This window comes from Cnephaeus nilssonii (genome assembly GCF_951640355.1).
Source record: "Cnephaeus nilssonii genome assembly, chromosome: 5".
Taxonomy (NCBI): Eukaryota; Metazoa; Chordata; class Mammalia; order Chiroptera; family Vespertilionidae; genus Cnephaeus; species Cnephaeus nilssonii.
In genome coordinates, this window is record NC_137076.1 from 28045738 (window position 1) to 28058730 (window position 12993).

At 52.4% G+C, this 12993-nt stretch overlaps 1 protein-coding gene across 4 annotated transcripts in view; it reads left to right on the forward strand.

The window, feature by feature from the left end:
• MLLT1 (MLLT1 super elongation complex subunit) overlaps positions 1-12993 on the forward strand; it is an 85629-nt gene that overhangs the window by 60727 nt on the left and 11909 nt on the right. For all 4 annotated transcript variants that reach the window (XM_079772035.1, XM_079772036.1, XM_079772037.1 and 1 more), the window contains exons 4-6: positions 4322-4465; positions 7944-8069; positions 11819-12373. In XM_079772035.1, coding sequence (XP_079628161.1) covers positions 4322-4465; positions 7944-8069; positions 11819-12373 — 825 coding nt within the window. The remainder of the gene's footprint in view (positions 1-4321; positions 4466-7943; positions 8070-11818; positions 12374-12993) is intronic.

Here is a 12993-nt window from a genome sequence, read left to right on the forward strand (position 1 = left end):
GTTTGTTTTGTGCGGGCAGGAAATCCTCCTGAGGGATTCCAGAGAATACCGCCTGCCCATAGTGAATCTTGGCTCCCCACTGACTAGCCGCGTGGCACCGGGCAGATTACAGCCTCTGTTTCAGTTTCTTCATCTGTGAAATGGGGACACTAAAAGCACCTGTTTGGGCTGTAAAACATTCATACAAAATAAGTGCTTGGAGAAGTACCTGGCCACTGTAAATGCTCTACAATGTGATGTTACATAGTATATAGTCTGTGTCATATCAGTATCACTGCTGTGTAGTGACTCTTCACCTTCAGACCCCAAGTATCCCCGTCACTGCTGTGAACACATGGCAGGTACCCATTAAGTTTTTGTAGGGTAAATGAGTAAGTGGGCACATTGAACAGACACAGGTGCTTGGTCACTGCCAGGCTCATCAGAAACAAAAAAGGCTTCCTTTGTCCATAATGCTCACAGTTCATTGGGGTAGGTGGACAGAAAACAGGCCTTGATTAGTCCTACTTATGAGGGTGAATTGCACACTGTGATTGGGGACAGTGGTCTGAGAAGGCTTGTCAAGGGATGAGTGCCATCCAGGGGAGAGCTGGATTGGGGAAGTAGAAGACGGTGGCATGGCCTGGGATGACTGATTGCACTGGCTGTGGTGACGGTTTGGCCTTTGCTCAAGGCTCAAAGGGAGGCCATTGGCAGGTTTTAAAGAAGTGGGTTGGGAGTGAGCCAAGAGATGGTTTCACCTTTGTGAATTAAAGGGGGGCCATAGTGGAAGCAGCTGGACAACAAGCTTAAGGTGATGGGTGGTCCAGGGAGATGAGGAGGGGGAGGCTGGCTGAGGAGCCAGGAAGAGGCTGAACCTACCACAAAGCCAAAAGGTAAAGCTGCGGCTGAGCATGGGGTCAGCCAGGGAAGGCAAAGAGGAGAGGAAGGTCTGCTTCTGAGACTTGGGGTGCTCCTGTATTTGGCAGAGCCATAGAATACCCTTTTCCAGTGTCCTTTTCTTTGTTAATCCTCACCCAGGGATATTTTTCCCATTGATTTTTAGAGAGGGAGTGGGTGAGAGAGAGAAAAACATCGATGTGAGAGAGACACACTGATTGGTTGTCTCCCTCACATACCCTGACCAGGGCCAGCACTCTGTATTCACTGCGCCACACCAGCCAGAGTGATCCACACATTGTGTCTTTTCATCTGTAGATTCTTCCTCTACCATTTTTTTCTATGTAGTTTGTTGAGGAAACTGGGCCATTTGTCCTGTAGGTTTGATACTGGCTTTTTGCTGCTTTAGTCCCTGTGGTGTTTATTTAGCACGACCACCCTGCTTTGTGTATTTTCTGTCGATTTGAACTTGAGTCTGGAGGTGAGATCTGCCTGGGAAGGTGGCATCAGTCTCGTCTGGTGGTCTATGTGTGTGATATGGGCAACAAATGACAGCAGCGCCTGGATTACTGACTCAAGGGGTTATGGAACCGTGATGAGGTCAGTCCTTATCCACACAGGAGCTGGAAAATAACTCTGCAGCTCACCTCTCATCTTCTGTGTGGTTACGTTATGGAGAGGCAGGACAGATGCTTGAATTTTCCTCCCCTTTATATGCCAGTTTCAAACCCTGCTCCCAGTCATGCTGTCCTGAAGGCTGGATATTGTTTTTTCCCTAGAACATGGATCTGGGTTTGTTCTTCCTGAGCCTAAGTCCCTTTGGACCCCTCCACCCCAGGATGCAACACCCTCCAGTGACAGCTGAGGCCTTTCTTTCCAGGTCACCTGCTGTCAGCTCCTCTCCATCTTCCCCTTTCAGCTTGCCATGTGACTCTCAGGGCTCTCAGAGAGGATGCTGTCCCCACCTCCTAGACCCTTTTTGACTTCACCAACTCAGCCATTCTCCAAGCTTGTCACAGGGCCCAGGGGGTGTTCTTGGCCCCTCCCCTACCCCCAATGTGGGGTCAGGCCCTTCTCTTATCCATGATCAAATTTCATTCTTTTGGCAAATATCTGGTACCTCCCCTGGGCCAGCACCTGGGGGGGGGGAGTGTAAGACAGGAATCCCCAGAGTTCCTGCCTCCATGAGCTTCTCAGTTTGGTGGGGAGACATGCCCTTTGTGACAAATGCCTTCCTAAGGGTGGGCATGGGGCAGTGCTGGCACAGAGGGGCATCTGCCGTGTTTAGAGGCATAACAGTGGCTTACTACAGAGCATCTTTCTCCTCCTTGATAAGATGTTGGGAGACAACTGATGACCTTGGGCCAGTGGCTCTGTGGTGTCAAGGCTGTCTACCTGAGACTCTCCTGACTTGCTCTGCAGTCCTCCCCTGGTTGACACCACACCGCCAGGCATTGCTTCACAAGGTTGGCAGGAAGAGAAGAGGTGCTGAGACTTTCCCCCCAGCACATTGCAGTATTTTTGATTTGGGAAGGAATCCACCCACAAATCCACTTCCTGTCTCTGGATTTGCCTATTCTGGACATCTTACCTAATAATAGAGAAACATGTAAATTGACTGTACCTCCGCTATGCCCACAGCCAATCAATGTGAGTATGCAAATTAACCCAACAAAGATGGTGGTTAATTTGCATACATACCTGGGTCCCGGGAACCTCCTCAGCACCTAGGTCACTCCCAGCCGGCCATCGGAGGGGCGGGGGGCCCCCTTTCCCAAGCCTAAAGCCTCGGGTGGAGGCTTTAGGCTGGGGAAGGGGCCGAGCCTGGGATTGGAGGAAAGGGGGAAAAAATCAATGGAAACATATCCTCAGGTGAGGATAAAAAGAAAAATAAAGAAAGAAATGTCATATCCTATGAAAGATACATCTTGAAAATGCCTAAAGAAAGTTGTCATTTTTTCATGGTGAAGGGACTAGAGTCCGTGTTGATGATAATACCTTGGCGACTGCGGTGACTGGCAGTAGCTGCAGCAGCGGGGTGATGGGGCTGGCTCCTTCCCCTGATCAGCCCGGTCACCTCCCGCAAAGGGAGGCCAAACTGTGGCTTAGGTCTGCTCCCAACGGGGAGTGGGCCTAAGCCATCAGTAGGACATCCTCTGAGGGCTCCCAGTATGTGAGAGGGGGCAGGCTGGGCTGAGGGACCCCTCCCCAGTGCACGAATTTTGTGCACCCGGCCCCTAGTCTATATCATAAAAGGCCTCTGGTCGTGATGCCGTAATGGTGGAATGACCAAACAACCAGTCACCAGGAGGTGCATGGAGCACCTCTCGTGGGCCGGGGCTCACATGGGGCTGGCACAGCGGAGGCGGGGCCTGTGGCTCGCACAGGGCGGGTCTGGGGTCCCGCGGGTGCGGCAGGTCTGGGCGCGCACTGGGCCTCTAGTTTCATATAAATGGAATCTCACTCTGTGGCCTTGTGTGTCTGGATTCTCTCACTGAGCATCATGTTTTCATGGTTCATCCACATTGTAGCAAGTGTCAGAGCTTTACTCCTTTTTATGGCTGAGTAATATTCCACTGTCTGGATGGACCACTTTGTGTTTATCCATTCATCCATCAGTGGACGAACACTGGGTTGTTTCCAGTTTGGGCTGTTGTGAATCATGCTGCTATGGACATAGATGTCAAGTTTTTGTGTGGGTATATGTTTTCATTTACCAGGGGTATACTAGTATATCTAGGAGAGATATATGGGTCATATAATAGATATTCTATTTTAACATTTTCCCAGATAGTTTTCCAAAGTGATGACACCATTTTCTCCATCCACACAAGCAATGCACAGGGATCCAGTTTTTCCTCACCAACATTTATTTTCTGGTTGTTTTTAACAATTGCCATCCTAGTGGTCTGATTTTGATTTGCTGGGTCCTAATGATTAGTGATGTTGAATAGCTTTTTAGGTGTTTATTGGCAATTTATATATCTTTGGAAAAATTTCCCTTCTGGGAAAGGAATGGGGTGGTAGGATCATGGACCTCAGAGCCTGCGATCAGGTCTCAGCACTGCCACTTAGCAGCTGTATGTCTTTGAGCCTTGGTTTCTCCATTTGTTGGCCAGTACTGAGAGGGCTCAAGGGGTAGTGTGTGCGTAGGGGCTGTACAAGCCATCAGCAAGAATATTTCCATTACCCCTCCAAAAGCATCATTCTTAATGATCTCTGCTTCTGTTGTGGAGCCTGCTTTGCTGGGTCCTCTGCAAAGATAAGTTAGTTCATTTTGGGTAACTGGGTAGATAAGAATTAGGCACACAGAGAGATGTGGAGGCCAAGCAAAGAAAAAAGAAAGACAGGGGCTGGCACTGGGGAGCAGGCGTTCACCTCTTTCCTGTAGCTGTCTCCCGTCCACCGTCTGAAACAGACTTCCTTATTTTCTTTATTTAAGGAGGAGCCAAGGAAGGTTTGCTTCACCTATGACCTGTTCCTGAACCTGGAGGGCAACCCGCCTGTAAACCACCTGCGCTGTGAGAAGCTCACCTTCAACAACCCCACCATTGAGTTCCGGTACAAGCTCCTGATGGCTGGCGGGGTGAGTGTGCCGGAGCATGTGGGCCCTGCCCCTGCTCAAACGGATGCATCTTCTCTGTCATGGATCCATCTCTGCTTCCTGCGCTGGGAGCTTTGGTGCTGGGGGCGCCTTGGGATCTCCCAGGCATGTCTCTTCAGCCTATGCTGGGCACCTGATACTCAGAGGGGCAGGTTGCACAGGTAGCACCTGGCAGCACTGGATAGGACCCAGGTATCCCGAGTCAGTGCTGGGATGTTGTCAGCTGGGAATGACTAGTTGCTAGTTATCCCTGTAGCTTCCTGGTTGGCTGTGATTAATTAGCATCTTCTTCCATAAAGTTGGGGGTGAGGGAAGGAATGGGCATGAGACCAGCCTGTCAGTGTGGCGAGGCACTGGAACCAACTTTTAACCGGATTGGCACGGTCATGCTGGAGCCCCATCATCTAGGGAAATAGCAGTGGCTCTCTGCAGGGTCCTTGATGATGCATGCCACCTGACAGTTCTGTCCTTGTGAGGCCAGCTGAAGGTGTCAGCTCTCAGAACCTAGATCTCTAGTGAGTTGTGTGGCCAGCATCTTGGTATGATGGCAGAGTGCCAGGAGCATGTGTCAGCTCTTGGAGAATGGGGGTGGGGTGTTTGGTGTTGATGGATGATTGGCTGTGGAGGAGGCAAGACGCTTGGCTGCAGGCTGGACTGTGTGTGCTGAGGGAGGTGGCAGGCTGAGGACATAGGATATCCCAAAGCCACCTGTTAGTGAACATTTGCCTTGCTGCCAGCGGTGCCTTCAGCGGAGGATTCAGGTCCAGGTCATGAGAGAATGTGTGTATGTGTGTGTGGCAGGCCCACCTCCCCAGTGAATACAGGGAGTGTGGGCTGAGTTTATTTGGGCCTAGGGAGACATCTTTTTCTCTTTATTTAATTTAGTTGTTGTCTTTTATTTAAAAAAAAAAATGAAAGGATTTATTTATTGCAGAAAATTTGAGTAACTTCTGCCATGTCCCTAACAAAAGATTAGTCTGGGATTTGGACCTAGCATGTGATTGCTAATGGAGTTTAGTAACAGAACAGGGAGGCATTGGAATCTGTTGACACAGACATTTGTCCGGAAGTTTGCCTGGGAGTTCTAAAAGAACCAAGGAAGTGGTGTGGAATTTCCAGGTTCAGCATCCTCTTCAGCTCTGCCTCTCTACCTTATTTCCAAAATATTTCCCCTAGGTGTTACCCAAAGGTTCTAAAGTCACCTCTCAGGGAGACAGACAGTCAGCATTCCATGGGCCTCTTAGAGCTCCAGGACCAAGGGACCGTCCCCCTGCATCAGGTTTTCTTTGCTCTGAAGAGATGAAGGCTTACTATGCATCACCTAACCCTATAAAATGGGAGGGGTAGGGGAGGGGGAGGAGGCATGAGGTGTTGAGGAAGAGAGGTTGGGATGGCAGGTCCGCCTTGCAGTTTGGGAAGGGCCAGCCCAGGAGAGAGGAAGGGAAAGGAAGGCCCTTCGGTGGTGGTGTGGTGGTCTCTGGGGGCACTTTTCACCCTTGGTGAGGGCTGCCCAGAGAACTGGTTGTCTGGTTAGGAACTTTGTTTGTTACCCTTGAGGGCTTGTTCTGGTCTGATAGCAGAACAGTGCTCTCGGGTCTTAGGAGCACCCTGGGACCTTTATGGGACAGTTGCTCCTGAGACCTGAGTTGTGGCCCTTGTGTTAGCCAGTCTGGAGCTCTGAGTGTTCCCAGTGGGGCTGGCTTTTATCATCTGGTGGCAAATGACCACAGACTCGTCTGTGTTGACATTCGTGCTAGAAGAACTGGAGGACCATGCGATCTGTAAGTTGGTGAAAACTGCTTTCTGTATTGCCCCTCACTGCGGGGCACATGAGTTCTGTAATTCCTCACATGAGGTTCAGATACTTCCTCGGCGGTGACCAGAATGGCTTGGCCACTTTTCTAGATGGTCAGAGGCCAGCCCTGCTTGTCACCTCAGCATCGTATCTCATCCTTTGCTCCATCAGCGGTGAGTGCCTGTATTTCCATCGAGTGAGGTGTGTCCTCATGAAGCCCTGTCCTGCAGGTGGAAGTAGATTCATTTATTCACTTAACTTTTTTTTTTTTCCCCAAAAAGATTGTTAAAGGAGAGAAAGATGCAAGGCCTTCACTACATTGTCTTGGCATAGCATCAGTATAGGATGTTCCTGTGAAGGAGAGAAATGAAAACAAAGGGAAAAGGCACGGTCTGCAAGGGAATGGACTCAGACCCCTGAGGGAACCTGTCTGTTCTCCCGGGTTAGGCTGTCAGTCGCTTCTCTAACCTTGTGCATTGTCCTTGCTGGCCTTAGAGTATGGTTATTTCCCGAGACCTGGTGATCCTCAGCCATGCTGGCCAGGGTCAGGCCGGTTCTGGGCGCTGTGTTATAGTGAGACGGGCTCTGGTGAGCAACTCAGCCTCGGGCCTCACTGCCTCAGCGTCAGGGGTGGAGGCTGGAGTGGCACGAAAGGCTCCACTGCCCTCCTTTCAACCTGGTGTCCCTGTGACCGTGACTGGGCATTACCTCAGCCTCCTCAGATGAAAGGTTGAGCTTGTCATGAATCCTAGGTGCTCAAGGTTATTAAAGCTAAATGCTTTCTTTCTTTTTTACATGAACTTTATTCTTTTGTTCTGTTTTGTTGCCATCTGGAAGGCTCCCTCTGAGTGGTAGTGTGAGCTTCCAGTGTCTATATTTTGAGAACTTGCCCTCGGGTTTTCTCTTCCTTCAGCAGGTGCCACAGGAGCCTCACTGGACCGAGCAGGTGTTACCAGGAGCGCCTCTTGGCAGGAGCCCAGATCCTTCCTCCTCCTAGTAGTTAACAAAGGCAGAGCTCATGTCCCTCTCCTGCAGGCTCCAGCAAGGTGGCTTTTGCAGAGAACTGGGCCTGCCCCCTTGCAATTTTCTCTTGCCTTGGCTTTGCTACTCGCTCCCTGTTTCAGTCAACTTTATTCACCTGAGAGTGGAGGAGCAAGGCTCCCCCAGGAGATGTGGGACCCGGTGAAGTCATGACACGCACGTCCAACAGAAGTTGCTTTCTCCGCCACATGCCTTCCCAGAGTGGGTGTCTGCCTGGCTTCTCACCTTCATGCTTCTGGTCTTTCTTAACTGCAGCATGCAGGCCGCTTTGGCCACAGCTGCCTCCTTGTGCTTCTCGCACAAACTGCCAGTCTTCTTAGCACAGTGCCCTCCTCCACAAGACTGTGCCTACCGCACCTGGACCCAGCCATCCTGGGACCCTGCTTCTCTTTGCTCTTCACCACGAGCCTGCTTCGCTCTGAGCACTCAGCACCCAGACCTTCACAGAGGAAATGCCGTGGACTCTTGTGGGAAAGTGACGCCCAGGCTCTCCCTGGCCCCCTCCCCCAGAAGGAGGCTTGGACACTTCTAGCTGCACTCCCGCAAACCAACTTTCTCTTACCCATCGGATTTCCAGCCTGCCTCCTTGCTCATTGATAACATCTGTCTCTTCTTTATCACTAGGTGATGGTAATGCCCGAAGGAGCAGAAACGGTGTCCAGGCCCAGTCCTGACTACCCCATGTTACCCACAATTCCACTCTCTGCCTTCTCTGACCCCAAGAAGACCAAACCGTCCCACGGCTCCAAGGTTAGTGAGGTGGAAGGCCCAGTCACATGGGAGCACTGGGGCCCAGCAGAGGGTCCTGGGCTCAGGGTGCTCCCTCTGCAGAGCTGGACTCGGTCCCTTGGCATCTTTCTCTTGGAGCTCTCTGTGCTCCCTGTGGCTGCTCTCTGCCACTTAGTCAGAAGGGTTGGCCCCTCCTGGGGTGCATAGAACAGCCTGGTAATCACAGGCTCTTCACCCTGTTCCTCTTGAGGCCAGAGAGCCTGCCCTGTTCTCCCCCCTCCCTCAGAGTCAGTGGGCTTAGGACCACTCAGACAGAACCCCAAGCTAGTCTCACATGGTTGGGAGCCATGGACAGAGTGTCCACTGCAGCTACCACTGTCTACCTTCTCAGGTCTCCTGAGTGCAGCCAGGACGCTTTGTCCATGAGGGCTGGTGCTTTCTCCTGGCCTGTTCCAGGTTTGGCTTCTTTCTTTGGCAAACCTCCACAGAGAAAGCTTACTTGGGAGAAGAGCCAGGTAGAACCATGTGGGTGAGTGAGCTGATTTTCCCTAAGAAGAAACGTTTTATCATCTTCTCTCAGCCTAGTCAGGTGAGTGGCACTCTGTCTTCCTGAGACCACTCTCTGAATTGTCCCAGAGTGGCTACCAGAGCCCTCCTGGTGGTGTCACGATATACACATAAACTCCTGAGTGTTTGTCCCATTCCCCCACAGCCGCCTACACAGCTCTGTGTCCCGGAGGCCAGGTTTTATCAGGCTCTCAGGGCAGCTGCTTGTCTTTGTGCCACCGACCCCACAAGTTTATCCACTTTGCAACTTGGCATTTTTCTTGTTTCACTCTGTTGGGTGTTGTGGGCCTGGGGCACCCCACATGGGACAGCTTGAGCTCTCAGGCCAAATTTCAGCGTTTTTCATCATCATTGCTGGAGGAGAGCGACATTACCCAGGCAGGGTCCTTCTGGCACTTTCCCCAGGCCAGTGAGTCTCTGAAATCTTCAGATTCATCCGATTTAAGCCCTTAAGTATGGAGTGCAGGTCTGAGAGTTGTCCCCATCCAACCTTCTGGCCCATCTTTCCTGAGCCTCATGGACATCAAATGGAAGAGAACTTCTTGCTAGAGATCTTGGCAGTTTCTCTCTCAGCCACTCATCTGTCTGGAAGTCCATGCAACCTAGGAAGGGTAGAAATTGTCATTTCTTCTGTATGTGTCGTTTGTGAGTCAACCAAAACCCCATGAAGAGATGCCCTGCAGGTAGTAAGGACACTCTGGTGACCAGTGGAGTTGCATCAGTTAGAGTTGCTCATGTCCTTTCTCACTGGACCCCTCCGTGTCCCAGAAACTTGCTTCAGCCACATGGGTGGTGTATTTTAGGAGGTTCTTTTGTGGGTTTCTCAGGCAGCACAAGGCAGATTCTTCTCTGCTGGAAACCTCCTCTGCCTGTTGTACTCCCTTCTGAGCCGTTAGCCTCACCTGCTCTTCTAGGAGGGTATAACCTGTGCGCCAACCTCTTCCTCCAGATGAGGACCTCCCTTTGGGTACTGGCTGTACCCCCCAGATTGGTTCTCTGCTGCCTGGACCCAAAGAGTCTGGTTGTCAGTTCACATGCTCCAGGCAGAGGGGACTGGGAGGGAAGGGCTTGATCATGCAGAGCCTTGCTTGTCAGGGTCCCCAACCTGGAGGCCACTGGAGAGTCTGGCTTTTGGAGTCCTAGGCGGATTGGTCACTGGTGGTTTGTCCCCACCTCATGTCTCCTCAGAGGGTAGCATGGAAGGCAGGAGTTGGAGCCTCCTGAGAGAGGGGTGGGGCTCCTGAAGGCTCATATTTCGAGGATGGTAGTCCTTTTAGTCCCCACCTCACAGCACCCCTGGACTTTCATACCTGTAGCTTCTCCCTGTCTGACATCAGCCCGTTGGCCTGGATGACCTTTCTCCAAAACTTGGTTCTTAGCTATATTTGCTTCGTTGATGGCTTTGAGAACATGACTGTGAATGATCACATTACTCTCAGAACTCAGTGTGTGGTTTCAGGGAGCCTGCTCTCCAGCACCTATGCAGACCTCCAGGTAAAGAGCCACTGCTCGGAAGACCCTACTTGCTGGGCAGACCCTGGGCGACAGTGGAGGCTTGTCCGACCCCAGGTCTGGGGGACATGGGGGGAACTGTGCTGAGGCCTTTGACAAATATGTTTATTGGGTGTGCTTTTGCCCCACCTCTTTGGGCTGGGGCCAACTCCTACAGCCTGGGGTGTGTATAGATATTTCGAGAAGAGGCTGGAATCACATTTGAGGTCTGCTTCTTGCCTCCCTCTTCAGGGGAGCAGATTGTTGGAGAGTGGAATCCCCAGGGACTGACCCCATTCCACAACCAGCCCCAAGGGAGATGCCCCTTTAGATGGTCAGCTGGGGCTTGTGTTATGAGTACCCCTTCCCACTGCCCTGGAAACAGAAGGGCCAGGTCCAGGGCACAGGGCCTGGTGTTTCTCCAGGGAGGCAGCAGGAGCATATGGCCACACAAGGCTGTCCCTGAACCTTTGACACTGATGTGGGTTATGGATTTGCAAGAAGACAGTGAACAAGTAGATCTGAGGTGGTCAAGGCTGTGCCGCCTGTCCTTGTAGCTCTTTATTGTTAGAGTCTGTCAGGTGGTCTGGGAGAGCAAGAAGTAGAGGCCCTGCTGCTGGGCATTTAGCTGGCTCACCCATCCTCTTGGCACGTAGAGTGAGCTGGTAAAGTGTGACTGCCTCGGGTGGTGCATGCCACCCTCGGGGTCTGGCTGCTGTTGGTTTCCTGGTGAGCTTTGGTCTGGAGAGCCGCTGAGCCCAGCCGTGCACCTGCCTGACTGAGTTGGGGCCAGAGCCCTTGGCAGCTGGGCACCTGTCCAGCAACCCTGGACATGCGGGATGTTGAAGGGGGTTGACAAGGAGGAAGCAAACAAGGTGTCAGACAAGGCTTCTACCCAAAGGGTACGCTAGTTGTGTGTGGGGTGGCTGCAGCCCCCATGATTGAGTGCTTGCTGTCAGCCAGGCCCCTGCACCATGGCTGGTGAGGTAGGTGGTCTTATCCTTGTTCAGAGGAAGTGTGGGCGCACAGGGTTAGTGTCTCCCAGCCCAGCTTTCCCAGCAGCCTGGAGCAGGGCTGCTTTCTGCCTCTGTCCCTAGCCAGAGTTCCATGACCTGGCTGGTCCACCTTGAACCCTCTGAATTTCCCTGGAACTGTACACGTTATAGAAAAGCTGTCCAGGTGGCTTCAATTCTAAGTCAGGAGTTGTTGGTCCTGCACAGCGCCCAGAACCCAGCAGGCACTCAATGAGTGCTGACTGTGGAACAAAGAACCATTATGCCTGGCAGGTCACGCTGGTTTGGGGTGACCAGGCAGGAGGCATACAGGCTTAGTGGTGGGGACAGAAAGGGCCTGTCTGCTAGCGCCCCCAGTGGGAGCCGCAAGGTGTCTGAGCTGGAGCGGGTCTGTGTATCTGTCTTTCTCTGCCTGACTCACTGTGCTGTTCTTGAATCCCTCAGGGAATGTCAGTTCAATTCAGAGGGGAGTCTTAGCCTGCGGTCGCCTGGGACCTGCTGACACTTCCTAGTAGTTTAAAGGGACAGTTCCATTTAAAATTCTCACCTACTGCCTTACTTTTTTGCTTTTTGGAAGATTTTCTCTAGCTGAGTCTGAATCCAGGTGGATTATACTTTGTAAGGGTTAGGGGAAGTGGAGCAGGGCCACCTGAGATGCCGTTTGACTGTGTCTTTCTCCATTCCCGCCCGACATTTCAGGACGCCAGCAGGGAGAGCGGCAAGGCCTGCAAGGCCCATAAGACAGCCAAGGAGCACCGGGAGCGGCCCCGCAAAGACTCGGAGAGCAAAGGCCCCTCCAAGGAGCCAGAGCGTGAGCAGTCCCGGAGTGCCAAGGACGCCTCACGGAAGCTGGTTGAGGGCCGGCCACCCAAGGAGGAGAAGGCCCCGCCACCCAAGGCTGCATTTAAGGAGCCCAAGATGGCCCTGAAGGAGACCAAACTGGAGAGCCTGTCCCCCAAGGGTGGTCCCCCACCACCACCACCGTCCAAGTCTTCCAGCAAGCGGCCAGCTACCACTGACTCACCCAAACCCAGTGCCAAAAAGCAGAAGAAGAGCAGCTCCAAGGGGTCCAGGAGCGCCCCTAGCACTTCGCCCCGCACCTCATCTTCCTCCTTCTCGGACAAAAAGTCGGCCAAGGACAAGGGTAGCACCAAAGTGGAGAAGATCAAGGCTGAGAGTGAGCCCCGGGAGATCAAAAAGCCCCCAGAGGTGGAGGAGTCCAACTCGGAGGACGAGGCTTCCTTCAAGACAGAGGTGAGGAGCCCCCTTTTCCCATCAATCCCTTATCCTCTTTTCTGGCTCTTTGAATCTCCTGTCCTTATCAGTTTTTCTGGCTCTTTGCCATCGAAATCCTTGTTAGCCCAAACGTTAGACGAGGAGATTGGGATCTCAGGCCCACAGCTCCCACTTCCTCTTGTAGCTTTGGGCATACCTGATCACCTCACTAAGCCTCAGTTTCCCCTTCTGTCAAGGATGATAAAGCCTGACTGTGAGGACTCTGTGGAAATGGTGCTTAGGAAGGATGGTTCTGGTAGAACATGATAGTCTGGTACCTGGGTTCTGAGCTCTTTACCTTGGGAGCCCCTTGCATGGCCCAGGGTCTTGGTGGCCATTTGGAGATCAGGGTGGGTGATTGTGTCTTACTGTTGTCCCTTCCCCAGCCACCACATGGTTGGTCTGGAAGTTTAATGCTGGCTCCATTCCCAGATGGCCGGTGGAGTCTAAGGGCCCACCACCCCTACCACCCGCCCACTGCTGCTCATGCAGCATAGACACAGGGATCTCGAATCAGCAAGACTTGTCTTCTAAGCATGGGCCAGCACCCCTCTCACTGTGAGAGGCTCTGGGCTCCTGCAACAGTGTTTCCAAGTGGT